The following is a 19,276-nucleotide window of genomic DNA, read 5'->3' as shown; positions in this document are numbered from 1 at the left end:
CTGTAGACAGTTGAGTGGATAATTTACATAAACAAGAGTATCGCACCAAATATTCAGTAAAATAACATCTTTAAGAAAAAAAATCACCTTAATTAGATTATCTCAATTTTTAATCTAGCCACATTTAATTATTTTTTTTACTCTAAAGGGGCTTAAATGCAAATGCACCGTATCAAAAAATAAATAAATGCAACTTGAACTACACTATTGTGCTATTTAAGCTTGGTTAAAGGGATATTTTACTTGTTTAGCCATTTTCAGCCGTAGAAAAAAAAAATTTACAACTAGATTTGTTTTCATTTATCTACAATTAATATAATTAAAACCGCAAAAAATGGCATCAGTGCGCAACTAACAACAGATCACAGCTCACCTTGTAAGCATCACATGAACAAACCCAGAAAACATTTTCACTGCTGCAAATATCTGAATATGTATACTTTTAACATTCTGCACAGTTTTGAACATTTAATACAGTGTTTTCGTGTGCCAGTCGAGAGACACCCTACATTTGAACTCATTACAAAATCATGACTTTGTAGTTTTATGATCCATTTCGTGATAAAACTACACAGTGTAAATTTCATTTTAGAATGTGACAACAGCAGAATTTGCATATGAGTCTTGAATGTGATGGCTCGACTGACAGGTGTTACAGATGTGAAATGTGTGACTTTTTCACTTAAAGCAAAAGTCACACTTAAAGTAACACCCTCGACCAAAGCACGCTACACCACGTGGCTACACAACACGCCTGCATCAGACTGACACAATGACATTTAGCATGATGAGTCTGTCACACATTGTTGTCTAAGACCATTTGAAGTAACTGCAAACTACTTGTGATAACAATTTGATTGAGGGCTACTTTAAATATACACTGGGCATTTCATTAGGTACACGTATAAAATCTAATGCGATAATACAGATAACAATGCTCAAATTTGAACAAAACAATATTGCCATGCACACAAAACTTTCTTATATTCATCACCAAATAAGACTAATCTTGTGCAAGGCATCCATCCTTAAAATATATTACAAGACATGTTGTTACCACCTCTCAGGAAGGATACGGTGTAACGGTGTAAGGTTGTAACACACAAGACAAGGTGACAGAGGCACCGCATTAGCACACATAATGGAAATGTGATGTGCTCTTTTTTTTGCATAATCATTACCAGGTGAGGTGGCGATGGAGATGCAGACAGAAGCGATGTAGAAAAACCAGGAAAATGATTTAAATTGATTTAAATATGTACACACAGATGATGCGCTTTGGAGAAATAAGAAACGCTTGACCAAAGAGCAATGAAGAGGAAAAACAAAAACACACTGAGATGCCTCTCGATCTATATTTAATGAATTCCGGATAGCTTACTATGCACACCCACATACATGTACATTCATAGAGTGTACTTTATTAATACTAATGGAATGGAGTGCTATTATAATAAAAGCACGTTGTGTGAAGTGATGGGCCGAGTGGGAGGCTGAGAAGGTTGAGACATCACATTAACTTCAGGAGAGCTTTTTAACTGCCTCGAAGGAAGAGCGGGAAATGGGAACTCTGTGTAATCTGTGAAAATTGCATTCAACAGTGTTCCTGACTAGAGAAGGTACTTTTGCTCCAGTTTTCTGAAAACAAAAGTCCCTGTTAATCAGTCACATATGTCGGATATATTAATGGAAATAAGTTCGTAAAGATTTTTGAATTGATCCAAAGTAAAGATCTTAATACGTCTCCTGGGTAGTGTTCTTTCTTTGCTCTTTCTCTCGTCAGTAGCCTTCTAACTAAGAGTTTTTTTTTCTTATTTCAGAATATATTATTGTTATAAGGGGAGTGGGAGTACGTACCATAAATCCATTGAAAAAAAACACATGAAACGAAACCAAAAAAGAAGCTCGACCAGCCCTTGACATTGTACCAATGGCAGCATTTAATAAAGAACGCCCTTACTGGCTCGCAACCATGGCGGCAGCCAATTTAATTTCATCCACAAAGTTATTTCAAGGCAGTTTTCCAAAGGATCAGGCTGGACCAAACTCCTAGTACATTAAAGCGACCCAACATAACCCATATGATCAAACACTTTGGCGACAGAAGCAAGGGAAAAAAAACTTTTCCCTGGCAGACTAAGATCTACCGCAGCTGTATTAAATGTATTTGTCCTAATAATGGAGATTTTGATTGGGGGACACTACCCTGACATTGCAAAATCTGGCTTAGATCAGTAACAGGACCGGGAATCACTCCAACTTGCTGCAACTTGTCATTAAGACAAGCAGGAACACAAATACATGGTTTAAATGATCTCAAGGAAAAACATGAATGACTTGGAGCCCAAGTAGAGCAATGCGACAATCACAGACAGTGAAAACAGTAACAGTATCTACAGTTGTTGGATTAAGATGGTGGATACATGCACTGAAAAATAATTGCAAATCTTATGTCCATATTTTAAATAGCATTTGTTTATACATCTGGTTAGGAAGTGTGTGGTCCTGATGAAAAAATGGTGGCACCCTCCATCATTGAAGTTGCCCATCCCTGGAGTATACTGAAATAAATAGGCATTCATAATTGATGGTCAACAGTGTGTTGCAAAGCGATATTGAGAGGAAGTCTGTGTTAATGCAAATGCATTGTCAGACAGAGAGACCAGCGCTTCTATGACACCATCTTTTAATAATGAGCAACAATGGCAAAGATGCGCTGAGTGGGACCCAAACAGTGTTACTGCTGCTGCTGGCAAATAAAGGAGCCTGACAGCGAGTTGAGTGAGTGCAGGGAAATTAGGCCGCATGTGCACTCAAGGGAGTGGAGTGTAAGAGTAGTACGAATAATTTGTTTGTGTATTGATGTTTGTGTTTGCTGTTTGTCTCACAGCAGTGGTCTTGTCCGGCCTGTTTGCAAACATGCCAGAACATAAACAGGAACAAGGCTTCATGCTGAAAGGAAGCCTACCGGAAAAGAGACCCATAAGACCAGGCTTCAATAGACAGTATTTATCAATCTTTTTTTTTTTTTTTCCAGAACACAGCAATATGGGATTTCTAGAAATTGAAATTAAAGCCATATTGTATTTTGATTTCTGGCATGAGTTAATATTTGATCATGAAATGTTATCCTGGGGATGTAGTTGCTGTCTTTATATGGGATGAAAAGTGGTGCCCCAACATTATAGTTAGAATACGTGCAAGGAAAATAAAGTACTCACACCGTATTCATTTGCATTTTCAAATGAAAAATTTTCTCTCTGTACATATATGGTGGTTAGTGACATATTATAAAAATCTACAACTGAAATTTCAGCTGGTCTGCAAATACAGCAAAGTTGATCAACAGACGTTTTCCACATGAGTGCACAGCCATCTGTTGCTAGATAGAGTTCACAGTGCTCAATCAAAACTGCCCCATATGCCATTATTTTATTACTATTACATAGTCCAGTCACACTCACTTGACTGTTTGCATAGCACACCTAATAGCGCCATGCCACAGAACCACAACAGCACCCCTAAAAGGACTTAGAGAAAAAAAAATAATCCTTGATCCTCAGGGTATTTTTAAAACATTGTTTAAATTGTGGGGAGAAAATGCATAATAGAACTAGAAAAGCTTATTTTGTGTGGGTTTCTAATTAGAAACACTGCTCCTGACCTGAGTATTCAGAGATGGTGGCTCTGACCTTTGTCGTCCCACTCGTTCTGTATTGTAAGCAGCACAGTGATGTCCTGCTGCTATGATATTATTATGTGCTGTCTGGACATGTGGGCCGACATGGTGGGTGTCTCTCTCTTTGACTCACGAGGCATGTCTTTGTCTTACTGGTCGTCTTTGTCTACCAAATGTATGTGTGCGTGCGTGCGTGTGTGTGTACGGCGGATTAGCGTGCCTCTCCAGTCCTCTGGCCGTAATCAGATGGGACATTGGCTCCGTGACGGCCCGGCAACCCCCACCGCAGCCCAGTGAGGGAGCACCTCCACTGTTGTGTGTTTGACAGGCACTCATAGACCTTCGCAGTATGTTGGGAGCTCAAGCAATTAAACCTGCACACATCAACCGTGTGTTCTGGCCCCAGCGAGTGAAAATTTCAGATGCCTTTGCACTAATCTGGCTGAACAACATGAAAAATTTTGAGTCGAGCAATGGACATGACGATAAAGCAGCTCAATAAGGCAGATAAACTTCCATTAGGTTAGTCTGAGCCCTCTGACCCTCCTCTGGCCTGTCTGCGGGTAGGTTGACCCTCAACCTCTGACCTTTTGTCTTTCAGATACAACACACATACATACACACGTGCCTCTTGCTCTCTTTTCCTTGACAGCCCTCATGCTCATATTAAGATCTACATGGCTGATTTCAAGGCAATTTCAGCCATAAACTCTCATTTGGGAGGGGAATTAGTTTGCCTCCGAGTCTTGTTACTGTGCTGCGCTTAACGACATTAGTGCGTTCTTGTGGCTTTTACATTAAAGCAAGGATGGATTGTACCGTTCTAATCAACCAGCATTCTATTCTATTGGCTCGGCATTTATTGTTCAACATCATTATTCTTCCGTTGTGCTGTTGCTGTTTTAAGTACTGTATATTCGAACATCTTGTAAAACAAACAAACACAAAAAACTTGCTGTCTAGGTTCTTTTGACAGTGCGCCATTACAAGCCGTCACATTTACAAATAATGTGCACCAGGGTTAAATGTCGTATTGATGTTGACTGGCCAGACTAAAAGATTCAAATCTATTTCCGCTGTAATAAAAGATTTAGTTGCGCTTTGGCATCCTGCCCTTCGCACAGACGGAGGAGCACCATCAGCAGAGAAAGATGAACCATAATGAACTTTTAGCAATTACACTTCATCTCGGCCCACTTATTCTACACAAAACGGCTTCCTTAATGGCTGCCTCCGCACAAATGTCCCTTAGTGTCCTACAAAGGCATCTCTATATATTCCAACCAACTCTTTCGTTAATAATTAAATAAAGGGAAAAAAAGTTGTGCAGATAGATAGTATCACTATATATATATTGACTCAAAAACCAATTTTCTATGAAGAGGCAACCTTAACATTCACCGTGGCTGGTATTGAAAATAAAATCTGTATTTTAAAATGTCCGTTTTTCTTGCATTCTTCCACATTTTTTCTGTTATACGTAAAAATTTGCCACGAACGATGAACCATTCATTCCAGCACAGAATAACAAAAAATAACTGGATGTAAATTTGAACATTTGATAGAGCTATAATAGTGATTAAGATAGCAATAAGCTATAATGAAAGGTTACATATAAATCAAAGTTATTATTAGTATTATAGTATTATTTTTATTTATAAATGCTTAAGTATGAATAAAGCCACAGCTCCCCAAAATCAAGTATGTGGATGCTTTTTAATTAAAAATAATATTTTAAATGTTAAAACACAATTATTGGTGTTAATTGTTAATTCACAACAAAAATACAAAACATAATAATGCACAATATTATTTCTTGAAGAAAACAGAGTGAAAAGAAAGTCACATAAGTGAGACTAGTTTCTATCAGTGGTTTTTAAAAAGAGATGAGACTAAAATGAAAGCTAGGGCATATGTTTTCTCTCTTGATATAGCCAAACACCCAAAGTTTGATAATAAAATATTATTTGAAATAAGATTTTATCACAATAAATCCTCATTTTGCTTTCATTTGTGAATTTGGAGAGAATTAGGAAAGGAAATATGCAGATAGTGGAGAATCGTGAGAGTGTGTGTATGCACGTGTGTGTGTGTGTGTACGTGCGTGCGTGCGTGCATGTGTGTGTGTGTGTGTGTGTGTGTGTGAGTGAGAGAGAGAGATAACGATAAGCACCCACTTAAGTTCTTTGATCGCAAAGGTCCATCAATCTACTGTTGAAACAGTGTGTATGAGAAAGTCCTCACTGATTGATTGCACATGTATATACTCATACTACGCTCTCCTGCACTTGGGTGGAACTTAACTTGACAACAAATGTTGTTTTACCAAATTATACCAAACTTATTCTAAACTGGACCAAAACCCAGTATTCCATATAAAAGCCAGGTTGCAACCTCAAATGCTTCTGAAAATGTTAACTTGCACAGTACAGAATGTACTGGCTCTGAATGTCTGAAGCTCATTTTAGTATCCCACAAAGCACACTCACAACCTTTATTTTCCACTTTACTTGCAGCAACAATCCAATGTATTTTCAAAAAGATGGAGTCCCATGGAGAACTCATAATTTCTCCGCCTCCTTTAACCCTCCGCCCCCTCCTCCACCCAGTCTGGCATGGAAGGGTTAAGGAGGAACAGAACCTCTGAAGAGCTGCCTGCTTAACCTCTGACTTCAACGTGTAAGAAAAAAAAAAAATCAAAGGAAGACATACATATGTGACAAGCCATTAAATGTAAATAGATTTCCTTTACAAAAATGCATCATGTATTTTTCCATCAAGTGGGCCAGAAACAAACATTACTACATGAGTGTTCATTTTCACAGAATATGTGTACAGGTTTGGACGGCTACAGGAGTGAGCAGCAGCACCCCTCCCCTAAATGTCTTCATCCCTACCCCAGCAGACTCCTCCCTTCTGCGGGCAGCAGGTTGTCAGTGAGGAGGTCCAGCTGGTGGAGACTGGCGATGCTAAACAACGTGTCACAGATAAGACAAGGCGGGGAAGGTATGCACAGCCACCACTCTGAGGGGATTGATGATGAGTGCAAAGGTTGGGAGGGTCTCTCTTGCGTGTGACGTTGTATATATTGTTACACAGCCAACAATACCCCGCAGTGATGAAATGTTGGACTCTTTACAAGTATACTTTTAGAAAGAAAAAAAAAAAGGTTGCGAGATTGTGTGGTTATCAGGACCTTATGTGCATTAAAATTAACTGCACACTTTCCATTCCGTAGGGCTGTATATAAATAACTTTGAGGAATGTTAATTACCTCTGTCATGTGTGTTTCCATGTTAGCAGGATTATGCAAAATCTAATCTACTGAAGACATAACATTTTGGTCATTATCATTGTGGAAATTCCAAAGAAGACAGTGGGCATGGCACTTTTTGCCTTTGTTTGACTATTGTATAAGAAAGTGTGGGGTAAATATATTTTAGATTTTATTTTTTTCGCACAAGTAAATATAATATTTTAGACATTTGGCCTACATTATGCCTATAATAGTCACCCACTCAACTGCAACTCTGGTAAGAGGTTGAACAGGTGGACCTTTGGAGCTTTTGACTTTAGGAACGTACTGCACAGCATGTTCAAATGTAGAACCAGATTAGGCTATAAATGCAGGCAGAACAAAACTGCAACCAACAGCTACCAAAATTCTCCAAAACTTTATTCAATTCTGTATATAAATTTGATTCCAATTAACCCCCACCCCATATAGCACAACTATTTTTCACCACGTGGAAATAGAAGGTGAAGCCAACTTTGGAAAAAATCTCTGCACAACACAATCTTGTTTCACAAGAATGACATCGAACCAAGAGTAATAAATACTAGAAAACACAAAAACACTTTTCAGCTTTCATACCATCTCGCACATGTACACACATTAAGGGTGCAGACTCAGCACCTTCTCATGTTACTGCATATAAAACCCGGGTGGAAATGTAACAAAACTGCAACAAAAAAAAAAAAAAGAAAATCTCAACTTCAGCTTCAATTTTGCACAGAGCCACAATTGTCGTTTTACAGTGGTCACAGGGAGGAAGTAACACTATCCAGATGTGCAAGGAAATGGGTTCCCTCTAAAACTACAGTAAATGTGGGACTAACAAGGACCAATTGGATAGGCAAATAACCAACTGTTTATTACTAAACGTATATTAACCTGAGTGGATCAAATATCACATTTACAGCACTGTTTAAACCCTCACAAGTCATGAGACTATGACGTATCAAAACAAGTAACCAACTCGCCTCCATTCAAAACAAACCAAAAAAAGTTTTCTCACAGAGTGGTCAGCTTCGTAGAAGGGTGGGGCCCGAGCGTCTTTTTTGGCCCTGGAGATGATCGGTCAGCTGGGGGTGACAGAAAGGACAATGGAGACAGATGCGAAATGCTTCACCCAGAATGCGGTGGAAAGAGTGTTTACAGGTCGCTCAGCCCCATAGCGCCATCTAAACAAACTGTTTATCTGCGTGGTGCAACGCCTGCAGCTACTACGGCCTGTCTCGTTGCAAATGAGCTCATAGCGTTCTTGAGCTGAGCTGACACAGCCTTCACACACACACGAGCACTGTCATGAGGGCTGTGCGTGGAGCTGTGCTTTGCTCCACTCAAGAGATTTAAAAATAAAATAAAAGAATAGGGTCCCCCTCAGGCTTCTGCCGTGAGATTATTTTGGTCCATAAATGTCTGACGACAGGTCACAATTTACATCTTTCACGGTGACGGAAAGCGGAGGAGAAAAAGCAGCCTGTTCTGTTCAGGCTTTGGTTTTAAACGGGGCTCACAGTGCAAACATTTGGTTGACATCAGTCATTGGGTTACGGAAAGACAATAAAACACAACTTTGATGTTCCTTGCAGGGCTTTTGTCCAACGTCTGGACTTTAGTAGAATGTGGCCGCGTCCGAGCCTGGTTTTTAACGACGCGGTGTTCCCAGCAGCACAGGGGAGGAAAACGTGACTGATTCGCACAGCACAAAATGACACAGCGGTGATATCATCTATTGAGAGAATCACAAAGAATGATGTTTTTTAGGAGGCGGTGGTCCATTCGGGGACGCCGCACCTGATGTGTGTGTGCGTCTCCAACGTGTGGTAGAGTGGGGGGGACAGGTTAGGGGTAAAGCGAGGATACTCTCTGTGGAGAGGGGGGCTGTGATGCCTGCTTGCACTGTTTTCTGAGCTCTGCCTCCTGTACGGGTCGTGGGTGACGGCCTCTCCCAGCGGTGGCGAGCCATGCTGGGCTACGCCGCTGAGCCGGGAGCCCTGCGGGCTGGAGCTGTAGGGGGGGTGCGGGTTATATGGCGGGTAGGGCTCCATGGCGGAGGGCAGAGGGCAAGGGTACGACCAGGATGCGCATCCACGGTCATCGAGTCTGCTCTCCGAGCCGGCGAACATGCACGCCTGCCGCTGACCCATGTCGGAGCTGTAGGGGGCGTCTGTGAGAGCCGGGCCAGGGGTAGTGGACAAGGCGGGCGGCGGTGGAGGCGCAAAGGGGGAGGCGTGGTAGTAGGAGTCGCCCGGGCTCCGTGAGTTAGCCGGGAAGGCTCTCTTGAACGGATGCTGGCAGTTTTCTGTGGAGCAGTTCTCCTCCACTGTACAGAGAAAACGTTGTGACATTAAATCAGGGCAGGGAAAGTTGGTGCTACTTTAAAAGCGTTTTATTGCTACGCTGAGCACCAAAAGTGCACATAAAAGACAATTGCATTCGTTTTGAGGCTTGACATTTACTGAGGCACAAAAGTAAAGAGTGGCTGATTCATGTTTGTCAGATGATCTTAATGGACTGCGCGCATTGTACTGTAGTTGGCACTGAGCTGAGGTCAAGTCCTACGTCTTCTTGGAGAATTTAGACATCAACAATCTTTGCCATGTTTAGACTATGTTGATATTCATGATGTTCTAATTTTGGAGCTCATTGCATGGTTGCTATTGGTAAGGATAGTGAATGTATGCTGGATGTTACAGAATATGTAAAGTGCAAATTTGCAAATGCCGAATCACAAATATGCCAGCGTTCAAGTACTGTACAGGCGAGTGCAATAGAGTACCTCCACATTTTGCTGTTTTATTATTGTGATGTGACACTGGTGACCTACAGGCTGAGCCACTCTTACCTTTCCTCTTGGTGCAATGGTAAAGTTGAGCCTGTTGGATGTGCTGAGGATGAGACAAAGTGTAGTGAGTGGACGGAGCCCCCAGCAGCGTCTGCGGGCTGCTACTGCAGCTCAGGCCGTTCTCACAGCTGTAGGGTGATGTGGCCGCTTCGGGCGAGCCCCTCAGAACCCGCACCTCCCCGCCAAAGGGACTCCCGGCCGAGCACGCTCTCTGGCGGCCCGTGCTGCGAGGGACTACCGGGTAGTCCTTGCTACAGAAAGAATCCACAAAAAAGGACAAATTTGAATCTGCTTGTGTTTTTGACTGCATTCAGGTATTTTTGCCTGATCCTATTATTCTGACCCCCCACCACACACCCTTTCGTCATTCTCTTTCAAGTCTACTTAAGCGCTCTCCATCCTTCCAGCTCTGATCTCTCTCTGTAAACACAGCCCTCTCTGTGAACTCTGTGGTATGTAGGGGACAGCGGGCCACATCTCGCTGACTGGCGCTGAGATAGTGACACGCACAAGCAGACACATGCACGCACAAACACAGCCAGGGCCGCTGTGAGATAATTTGCCGCTCTAAAAATAAACATCCACCCATGTGTCACTTCGGATATAGGCTCATCTCCGCAAACCAAAGCAGCACAATAACAAAAAGAAGGGGGGGGGGGGGGGGGGCTACACTGCTCTGCACTGTACAGCGGTGCCCCCTCCCTCCAGTAAGAGGCTCTCTCATTGGCTCACTAACAAAACTGCCCGACACGAGTAGAGCTGCCATAGTGGAGATCAGCTTGGGACACGAGCAGTTGATGAGGAGTGACAGTGTGATTCACAAGCAGGACTGCGCTATCATTGGTCTATCACTGCTCCATATGTGTTGTGTTGTGTTGTGTTGTGTTGCATTGTGTTGTGCTCTGTGGTTAATGCTGCAGACCAGCTATAGGGTCAAGCTCAAGCTTCAGGTGACAGCAGCTCATATCTTTTGCCACTTGGCTCAAGCCAACACATGCACTCTCACACCATATGTGCGCCATCATAACAGAGTGGGAAGAAGAAGGAGAAGAAAGAGGAGGAGGAGGAGGCGGCTTGGGTAGTAGCAGTGGACAACTGCTATTCGTGGGGAGAAGGTGAGTCTGAATTTTCACACTGAAGTGATCATAATTGCCTGTATTTATAAATTTTACAAATATACAGACAACTATGGATCCCAAAACCATCTTAAATAGTTACAAATATATTTCAGTCGCAAATCAAAGACGGCTGCTGTTACATTTGGAACTGGGTAAGTCAACTGCTTTCCACCAAGTTTAATTGAGCGAACAACTACTTTTGATTCGTGAATCATTTTGAGTTTAGTGGAATATGAATGAAACAGTAAAATCCACCACATTTTTATTCATCTCAGCAGGTAGCCATTTTGCCGCCTGCCGTCGATCAAAAATGACATCACATTGTCACATGACCAAATGCAGAAAACAAGTTGCTCATGATGTAAAAAAAAAAAAAAAAAAAAAGGTTTATGACCTCATTAACAACAAATGTAAAAAAGCCTGTCAGGCTTGCCTTGTTGCACTCAAGTGTAACAGGAAGGACAGTTCAGTTTGTAGACAATGATTTTGATCCCATTTGACTGATTGACACGTACACATAGGTGCTGGCACACACACACACGCACGCATGTACTCACCCCTGCAGTTTGGCCATGCGGTGCAGCTCGTTGTCGTCACTGCCTCTGAAGCCCTTTGCAAAAGGATTGTTCTCTATCTTTAACTGAGTAATCTGAGGACAAAACAAAGGATCTCTTTTATAGACTAGTGCTGACATTAAGGCGCAGCACATCCACAGGACCATACATGCACACAGACGCAACGGGCCCTTTTAAACCTTCTCCCCAGCGAATGAAAGTCGATGGTTTATTATTAGCGGGGGCCCTGTAGATGTTAAAAGCAGCCCCGCTCGAGCTTCGCACGGCCAACATTCCTCAGCCGTTGACGTTCCTGACGGAGAGGACAGTGTTCTCGCCAGCTGACACCGAATAAACTGTTTAGCCAAACAGTCGCCAGGTTTAAGTATTTTCGGGCCAAAGCTTTTAGAGGTTCTGAGCTTTGATGTTAGGTCCTCAAACTTTTCTCATGCTTGCGTTTGGCTGCAGATTGTGTGAGAACGCAGGAGAGCCGCTCAGTTCTGGTAGCTGACGACAGAGATAGCGACTACAAAGTCAGCAGAGATAAAGTCAAATTACTGCAAATGCATTTTATACACGCCATGATTGATTTTTAGTCTTCAAAATAAAATAATGCTACTGCTCAATGCAAAAAGATATATTTTTTTTCATAATACTGTGTTGCTTTATTCATTTTTCACTAGATGGTGCCAAAAGATTTTCTTAAACAATGTGTCCTATTTTTATTTATTATTGCTCATCGTGTAAGCACAATCTAGGCTCTTGTACATTTCTATTAATAATCCTTTCATATATATTAGAATTATTCCAAAAAGCATTTTGCTGCATATTTTCAGTTTTGCTTGGCAATCACCTCTTGTGAGGAAATGAAGAAATGAGCAAGCGCAAACAGCAATGGATCAAATAATCGTGTAAAGGAATTAGTAATAGCTTTTAGAGTTTGCTATCAAAGGTGATTGGCTGATCGCAACCGCATGGAGCCTAAATAAGCTAAGGGGCTTCAAGTCTCCATGGACTGAGTGTAAAATGCATGAGCCAAGATCAAGGGAAAGAAACAGGTCATTAGAGTGACACACACACACACACACACACACACACGTTTTTTTTTTCACATGCTACCTTTTTACCACAACAGAGCAAAAACGATGCAAAATAACTTTTTGCATGGAAATAATACAAACATTGGGAAATTGTGTGTGTGTGATCTTCAGGGGTAGTTGGAAACATTTGGGTGAGGACATTTTGGACCAAACTTTGTTTTAAGAATGGAATTGGGTCAAGAAGTGTAAACCCTCTCATAATGGTTAAGGTTTGGAAAAGATGCTAGGGTATTATGCAAACGAATGTCCTCATGGGATCATATGAGTACAAATGCTTTGGGAGTGTGTTGAGGTTGAACTAATTTGCTGTGCACACAAAAGGCTTCTGAGGTCGTTTGAGTATTTTCAGATGTGATGAATCTGTGATGGACCATCGCCACAAAGTACTAACATGAAAAAGGCGTCATTATTTTACTCTCATCTTGACAAGCGTTAGGGCTGCTTCTGGATGTGATTCATGCCCTCAGTCAAACTGACCTTATGGTTCTGGTAGGAGGTTACAGCGATGAAGGCGGTCTCAGAAAAGACATGAGTGCAGAAAGCCGTGTTCTTCGAGCCGAAGCCGTTGTTCTCATCCGCCTTGACAATATGGATGCGAGGCTGGTATTTGTGCATGGAGTTGAGTATTATCTGCGCAGGGGTGAGATTGAGAGGGTGAGGCTGAGGTTGAGCAATCAGCTAAGTTTCCACCGACAGAAGAAAGGCTAGGTTCAGGTGATTAACGCATTTCGAAGATGACATCTCTTTGAACAAAGGAACTCACAAGATCAAAGTGAGGGAATACAAGATGTTCTACTTTTTGTTATCTTACAATTTTGTGAGCGCTCTAAAAATACAAAATAAATATATATACATGTCTGTGAAAAAAAAATGGTGTTCTACAACACTGCGAACTAAAGTCATAATAATAAAATTAACATATTGCTAAATGAATATCTTTACAACTGTGTGAATCAAAAGCGAGAATTTTTACCTTAACCTGGACAGAATATGTTATACGGTAAACAGTTTTTCCAAAAGTCAGTGATTCTCAAATGTGTGATACAGATACCACTGATGGTATGTCGGCTCCATCTAGTGGCATACTAAAGAACTGCTGCACAGGTACAGTTCAGTTGTATTTAACTTTCAAGCTAAAATAATTTGCATTTAATCTTTAAGAATGGTTTACTTTTAAACATTTACTTACGTATATTTTTAATTCAACTTTTATATGCAGTACATTTTAATTGAAAGTTTTAAACATTATGTACAGTTTTTTTAATTGTCTTATATTTAAGCAAAGTGTTAGTGTTCAAACTGTGCATGATTTAACAACGGTTTATACAATCATCAAATATAATTTTTAGGACTAAAACTTCTGTCTACTTTACAAACGTTCTGCTTTTTCAGGAAAACCACATGCTATGAATTGACGCAGTCAGAGAGGTAAATATTTTCTGCCAAGATTGTTAAGTACAGTTTTTTAAATTGGGAGGCTGACTTCAAAAACTGATCATCAATATTTTTGGGTGATATTAGAAGCTTTGTCTTGATCTTTTTTACCTTTACTTTGCTGTTAATAATGTTTGATTGACAGCATAACAGAGGAATCAATCTAGCTATATCTTGATTGTTGTAGTTTGCAGTGATACCAAGCTGCACTATACTGTATATTTCTGATATTTTGCTTGTCTCTTAAGAACTCATTTCAAAATTATTAGAAAGCTTTTGCACAATTTTAAGCAGCCGGATAGCGTTTTGGATTTGCCCCTCCACAATGTAAACCATACACGCTTTTCTCCGAGGAATCACTGACCCTTTTATGCGCGTGCGCTTGGGCTCATGCATGCGCGCCTTCATCCAGAGGGGCTCAATTTAATCGCAGTGACGTGTCCGCCGGTGACATGCCTCAATGAATGGTCTTCACAAGTCTTTGGGTTCATTACTTAGGGGCCTGGAAATGTGATGTTTTGTGTTTGTTTCAAACAATACACGTTGACCTGCTGTTAGTGCTGCTGGTAGCCTAATTGGCGCTGCAAAAGGGAACCAGTGTGCACTCATGAGGCCCTTGGTTGATTTGTGTTCTGTTATGATGGCTGCTGACTTCTATTTACAATTGCTGCTTTAAAATCCAATGCAATCACTCTTCCAGAATTGAAAACACATCGTTGCTATTTATTTAAAATGCAGGGCTAGTGGTTGATTGCGCCACTGCAGGACTCCTACAACATTTGTGCTGTTTGAAATCAACCTTACATATTATTGTAGTCTATATAATTATAATTAAGCAGCAAATCTCACATGTCCAAATGGGTCCAGGTGGTTGTTGGTGAGTTTGAGTTTCTGGAAGGACACCAGCTGGCGGCTCCAGTGGGCCCCCGTGGCAGGAGAGTCCGGGTGGACGTAGAGTCTGCCTGGCATCGCTGGTTCTGCCTTACCAGTTACTGACCTACACATGTACAGTTGATAAATATGAATGTAGCTACTGTAGTAAGCACCAGCATGAGACATTGACATGCAGTGAGTCACAGTGGTAGGTCTGACCCGGTCATGCACCACTGTACTCGACTGCAGACAAATCACTTCATGCTTTAATTAGACTCAAGCACCAATATTTTATATGTTTTCAAATTAGACATGACAATACAATGCCAAATTCATTGCTTTCAAATGTATACGTTTCTATTCTACATCATGCATGATGCATGATGGACATTTTTTGCATAACAATGTCTGCACGTTTTGTTCCACTATTAGAGCAATATATTATTTGGAGGCAATTGCCCTTAATTACTTTGTAAAACCACACATGGGCAATTAATTGCACGTTAAATGTCATTTTACCCACATTGCAGTGCAGACAAAAATTGTAATGACATGCCACGTCCACTACGAGGTCCTGAACGGTTACACGTTTAAACAGGCAAACGATAATAATAGAAAATTAAACAAAACAAAAGAATCAGATATGCTTCTGTTTTTTGGGGGTTTTTTTGTTTTGTTTTTTTTAATGGAATTAAATTTGGGTTTGGTTAATGCGCCATTTCGTCCAAGGCGCTACACACGTTTTACGTTTCCCTTTGTGTAACGTGTATTCCTCATTGTGTGCGAGCTTGTAAAATATATTTCACCTTACTTGGTGCGTTGTTGTACTTGAATTGCGCGCGCTCAATGGTATATTAGCGCACGGTAACCGGGGTGGAAAGGCGCAGAGGAAAGCAGTAACGCATCAGTAGGACCCATCGGATCGCCCCCACCCCCTCGGTTGAATGGGAGACTTTAATCCGTTCCGTGTCGTCTGTCCGCCCGGTGAACCCTCCGCAGACTGATTTAACCGGCGGGTAGACGGATGTAAGAGGTGGGAAGTAGGCCAGCCCGGTCTCCATAGAGGGCCTGACTTTTACGAGCGGTTTAACCTTATGATATGTTTTTTAACATATTATGTCAGCAGCAATATCAGAATGTCACCCCACCCATATCCATTTGTATTTGCTGACAAAAACACGCAATTAAACGCTGGATTCTTCTGATATGTTCAATAAATATTGCTCATAAATGAAAAAAAAATGACACCCACCATTTGTTGTCTGCAAACTTATATCGGTGGTCATCGCCGGGCACAATGTCCATGAGAAGAATGTATTTGGTTTTTGGGTTGAGTCCCGTCACCTTCACTTTATAACTGGGGAACATCCTCCTGAAAACACGATAAAAAAAATCACCAAATACTCAATCAAATGTGTTGGGAATGGAATAAAGATATTTTGGTTAGTGTCATAAAAGACGTTTACGCAGTGTTTTGGTGGAAAACTGCGAAACTTTTTTTGGTCAATACGCGAAATTCCTCCTTACCTTCCAGCCTTGGTGATGATCATTTCAGTTCCTACTTCATCAAATCTCGTCCAAAGCTCTCTGTCATGAAGGAACACTTTTATTCCGTCCATGCCCTGCGGCAAAACATACAATATAATGATTCGACAATAATAATAATAATAATAATAATAATAATAATAATAATAATAATAATAATAATAATAAGATTTAATTTATCAATTGCATCATCGCCAACTTGTGGATAAAATGCCAAACAGCGACCATGAAAATACTATAACAAATGGCAAATAATCCAAAGGTTCTACCATCTGACTGGAATTTGTTTGTGGTGAAGCAGGCGATTTTAAAGTGTAATTGCTGAGACTGTCTTGTTTATTCTCCTTGGGAGAATCCGTGCAGTTTGAGTCTGGACGCTCAGCGAGGCCGAACTGGTCACCTCCGTTGGCCATTGTTTCCCTACACACACACACACACATGCGCATGTACACACAGACAAAACACAGCATCATCAATCCAACGGAAATTTGCTGATATATGTATTTTTGATTTATTTTTTTCTGTCTTGTTTAATGAAATATAAAGATCCATTGTACAATCTAAATATATATAGCACGTACATAGAGCGGGTGGAAGAATGATCTAATATTCAAATTCCAAGCAATGCACACAAATCCAATAAAAACAAAATCTATAAATCATTCAATGAGTTGAAAATACGAAGAAACTTAAAAATATTTTCAAATGTCTTGATTAGAATGAAAGTTTATAACTTTGAGTTGTAGTCCCTTATCTTTTCGATTCTGACGCAAATCACTAAATTGCAACTATATACTGTAACTAATGATTGGTTTTAACTTTAAATGGAATTAAATATTCACTTTACGTTTCACGTTGTTTTGAAGTGAGATTTTTGCCACTGAACACGCATGGACCTTGCATTATATGTTTAATTTATTAATACATGTCAGACGTGTACATGTCAGACGTGTACGGCGCAACTTTGCAGAGATTAAGCGCTGCACATTAAATATGCAAGAGGCGATGTTATAAAATAGATACAGCAACTATAAGTGACATCAAGTGTGTACAGAATATTTGATTGTCCTGTCTTGGGGCAGTGCACCTACCTCAAGCAATCCACCCCGCAATAACCACGATCATCATCCTTCTCCCTCCACCATCACCTTTCTTCAGTATGGAACTTGTTTTAATTTCCCACTTGAATATCTGAATCGAAGCGGTCCACGTGTTTCAGCGAGATGTTAAAAAGTCAACATAATCCATCCACAAATTTGGAATAACATCGGTTCTGGTTTGAGTGTCTGCGGGCACGCCGCTGCTGCCTTCCGTAGCTCAATCAGATCATTGCAGCTTTAATTTGTGGTCCCTATAAGTGTCGCTCCTCTCGAGGTTGCCCTCACCGACTCGGTGCCGGCCCCGATGTGGACCCCGCTCATCACATCCTTCATCTCAAATGGAGTCAAGTCCGGTTCAGACAAACAGCACCACCCCCTCGTGGCTCTCCTTTGCTCCTATTGGCCAGTGCCGTGCGAATTGCCACTACATGGGCGCCCCCTCGTTGCTTCTTTTTTTTTTTTAATTTAATTTAATTTATAAATTATTCAATATACATTTAGTTGAACCAACGTTTCGAGCACGGGCGTGTAATTTGAGTAGTATCCAAAGGTAAAAAAAAACAACCCATAATTGTTGTCCAAGCATAATGCCAAATAATAATTGCATGATTTTAAAAAGGCGAACAGTCTGTGACGTCATTACAACGCTCGTTGCGACGTCACACAACAATCATGTTTCATCTCGTCGGAGATTCACGAGGATCATCACACTGACCGGATTACCGAAAAACCTCATCACCGGGAGCAAACATGAAGGGGTTAGCGGGAGGTTCTTACGTCTGTCCTGTCTTTTGCGACTGAGACATTTACGCATCATCAGATATTGAATGGACACGATATGATCTTTTGTTGACATTCATTGGAACTGGGGGTCACATAATTTGAAGCATACTGGAATTTATTATTTATACTTTCGGCGGTTAGTTTTGAAAATGTTTTTTCTACCAGTGTTAAACTCGTTCTCCAATAAGAGTAGACAATAAAATATACTACAATATTTTTTATCTATTATTATTTTCAAACAGATGTAGCTTGTCTAAGATTGTAAATTTGTAAAATATAATTAGACGTAAACTTTTTAATAGTGATTTGCATTTGCTAAATGTAGGTCAAAAGACATCAGCATAAAATTCCAAATGACCAAACGCTTCACTTAAAAACCACACTCAGAACAGACCTAATTTACTCCACTTTTGCCATCATCAATTATTGATTGAAATAAAACGTGCCCAATAATTGTGCGTATATGTTCTCCACACAACGAATGATTTTGTGTGAGGTGTTCATCATTCATCAAAAATTTGGCCATGGAGCAAATTGCGATTAAAAAGGGGGGAAGCATATACGCATTTTTAAAGGATGTTGTGCGCGGTCAAGTGCGAATTGCGATGTAAAACGTACCTGCAAAAAATTAGACATGTAGAAATAATCAGAAAAATACAATAGAACGCACAAAGCTTAATTTTCGTATCAACGCAAGGAGTAAAATATACTTTTCACGGCTTAGACATTTCTTTCTGCTCCAGGAGAGATACACATGGATTTCACGGTCTTATGTCAACAATACAGTAAACATATACACTATAAACGCCACCTCCCATCCTGTGCAAATAAATCCCTCAAAATAAATTTTTTGTGACCTTTCTATAAACTAATGTGGCACTCACATCAAATACAAATAATAACTGTACAAGTTGTAACTGACTTCATCTAGACTAATTTATTTTTTAATACAGGGTTCT

General features: G+C 40.6%; 1 protein-coding gene across 1 annotated transcript; it reads right to left on the bottom strand.

The window, feature by feature from the left end:
• Positions 1-7,334: 7,334 nt before the first annotated feature.
• Positions 7,335-17,997, bottom strand: tbx5b (T-box transcription factor 5b). The gene is made up of 9 exons (XM_088377148.1): positions 17,526-17,997; positions 16,704-16,854; positions 16,417-16,511; positions 16,142-16,261; positions 14,866-15,013; positions 13,060-13,212; positions 11,486-11,577; positions 9,811-10,061; positions 7,335-9,288 (listed from the first exon to the last, which is right to left on the bottom strand). Exons 2-9 carry the CDS (start codon positions 16,845-16,847, stop codon positions 8,726-8,728), a joined length of 1,566 nt encoding a protein of 521 aa, XP_088233274.1. The 5' UTR covers positions 16,848-16,854; positions 17,526-17,997; the 3' UTR covers positions 7,335-8,725.
• Positions 17,998-19,276: the final 1,279 nt, after the last annotated feature.

Source organism: Syngnathus floridae, chromosome 5 (genome assembly GCF_059516105.1).
Source record: "Syngnathus floridae isolate MCC-2025c chromosome 5, RoL_Sflo_1.0, whole genome shotgun sequence".
Classification (NCBI taxonomy): Eukaryota; Metazoa; Chordata; class Actinopteri; order Syngnathiformes; family Syngnathidae; genus Syngnathus; species Syngnathus floridae.
This window is presented reverse-complemented; position numbering and strand designations above follow the sequence as displayed.

What these genes read in the sequence shown, in the direction of transcription:
- tbx5b (XM_088377148.1), bottom strand. Translation starts at nt 16,847, where the DNA reads ATGGCCAACGGAGGTGACCAGTTCGGCCTCGCTGAGCGTCCAGACTCA. An exon ending in AAACAAATTCCAGTCAGATG is followed by an intron (nt 16,512 to 16,703) that starts GTAGAACCTTTG and finishes GTTTTGCCGCAG; the next exon opens with GGCATGGACGGAATAAAAGT. An exon ending in CCATTGCACCAAGAGGAAAG is followed by an intron (nt 9,289 to 9,810) that starts GTAAGAGTGGCT and finishes TTCTCTGTACAG; the next exon opens with TGGAGGAGAACTGCTCCACA.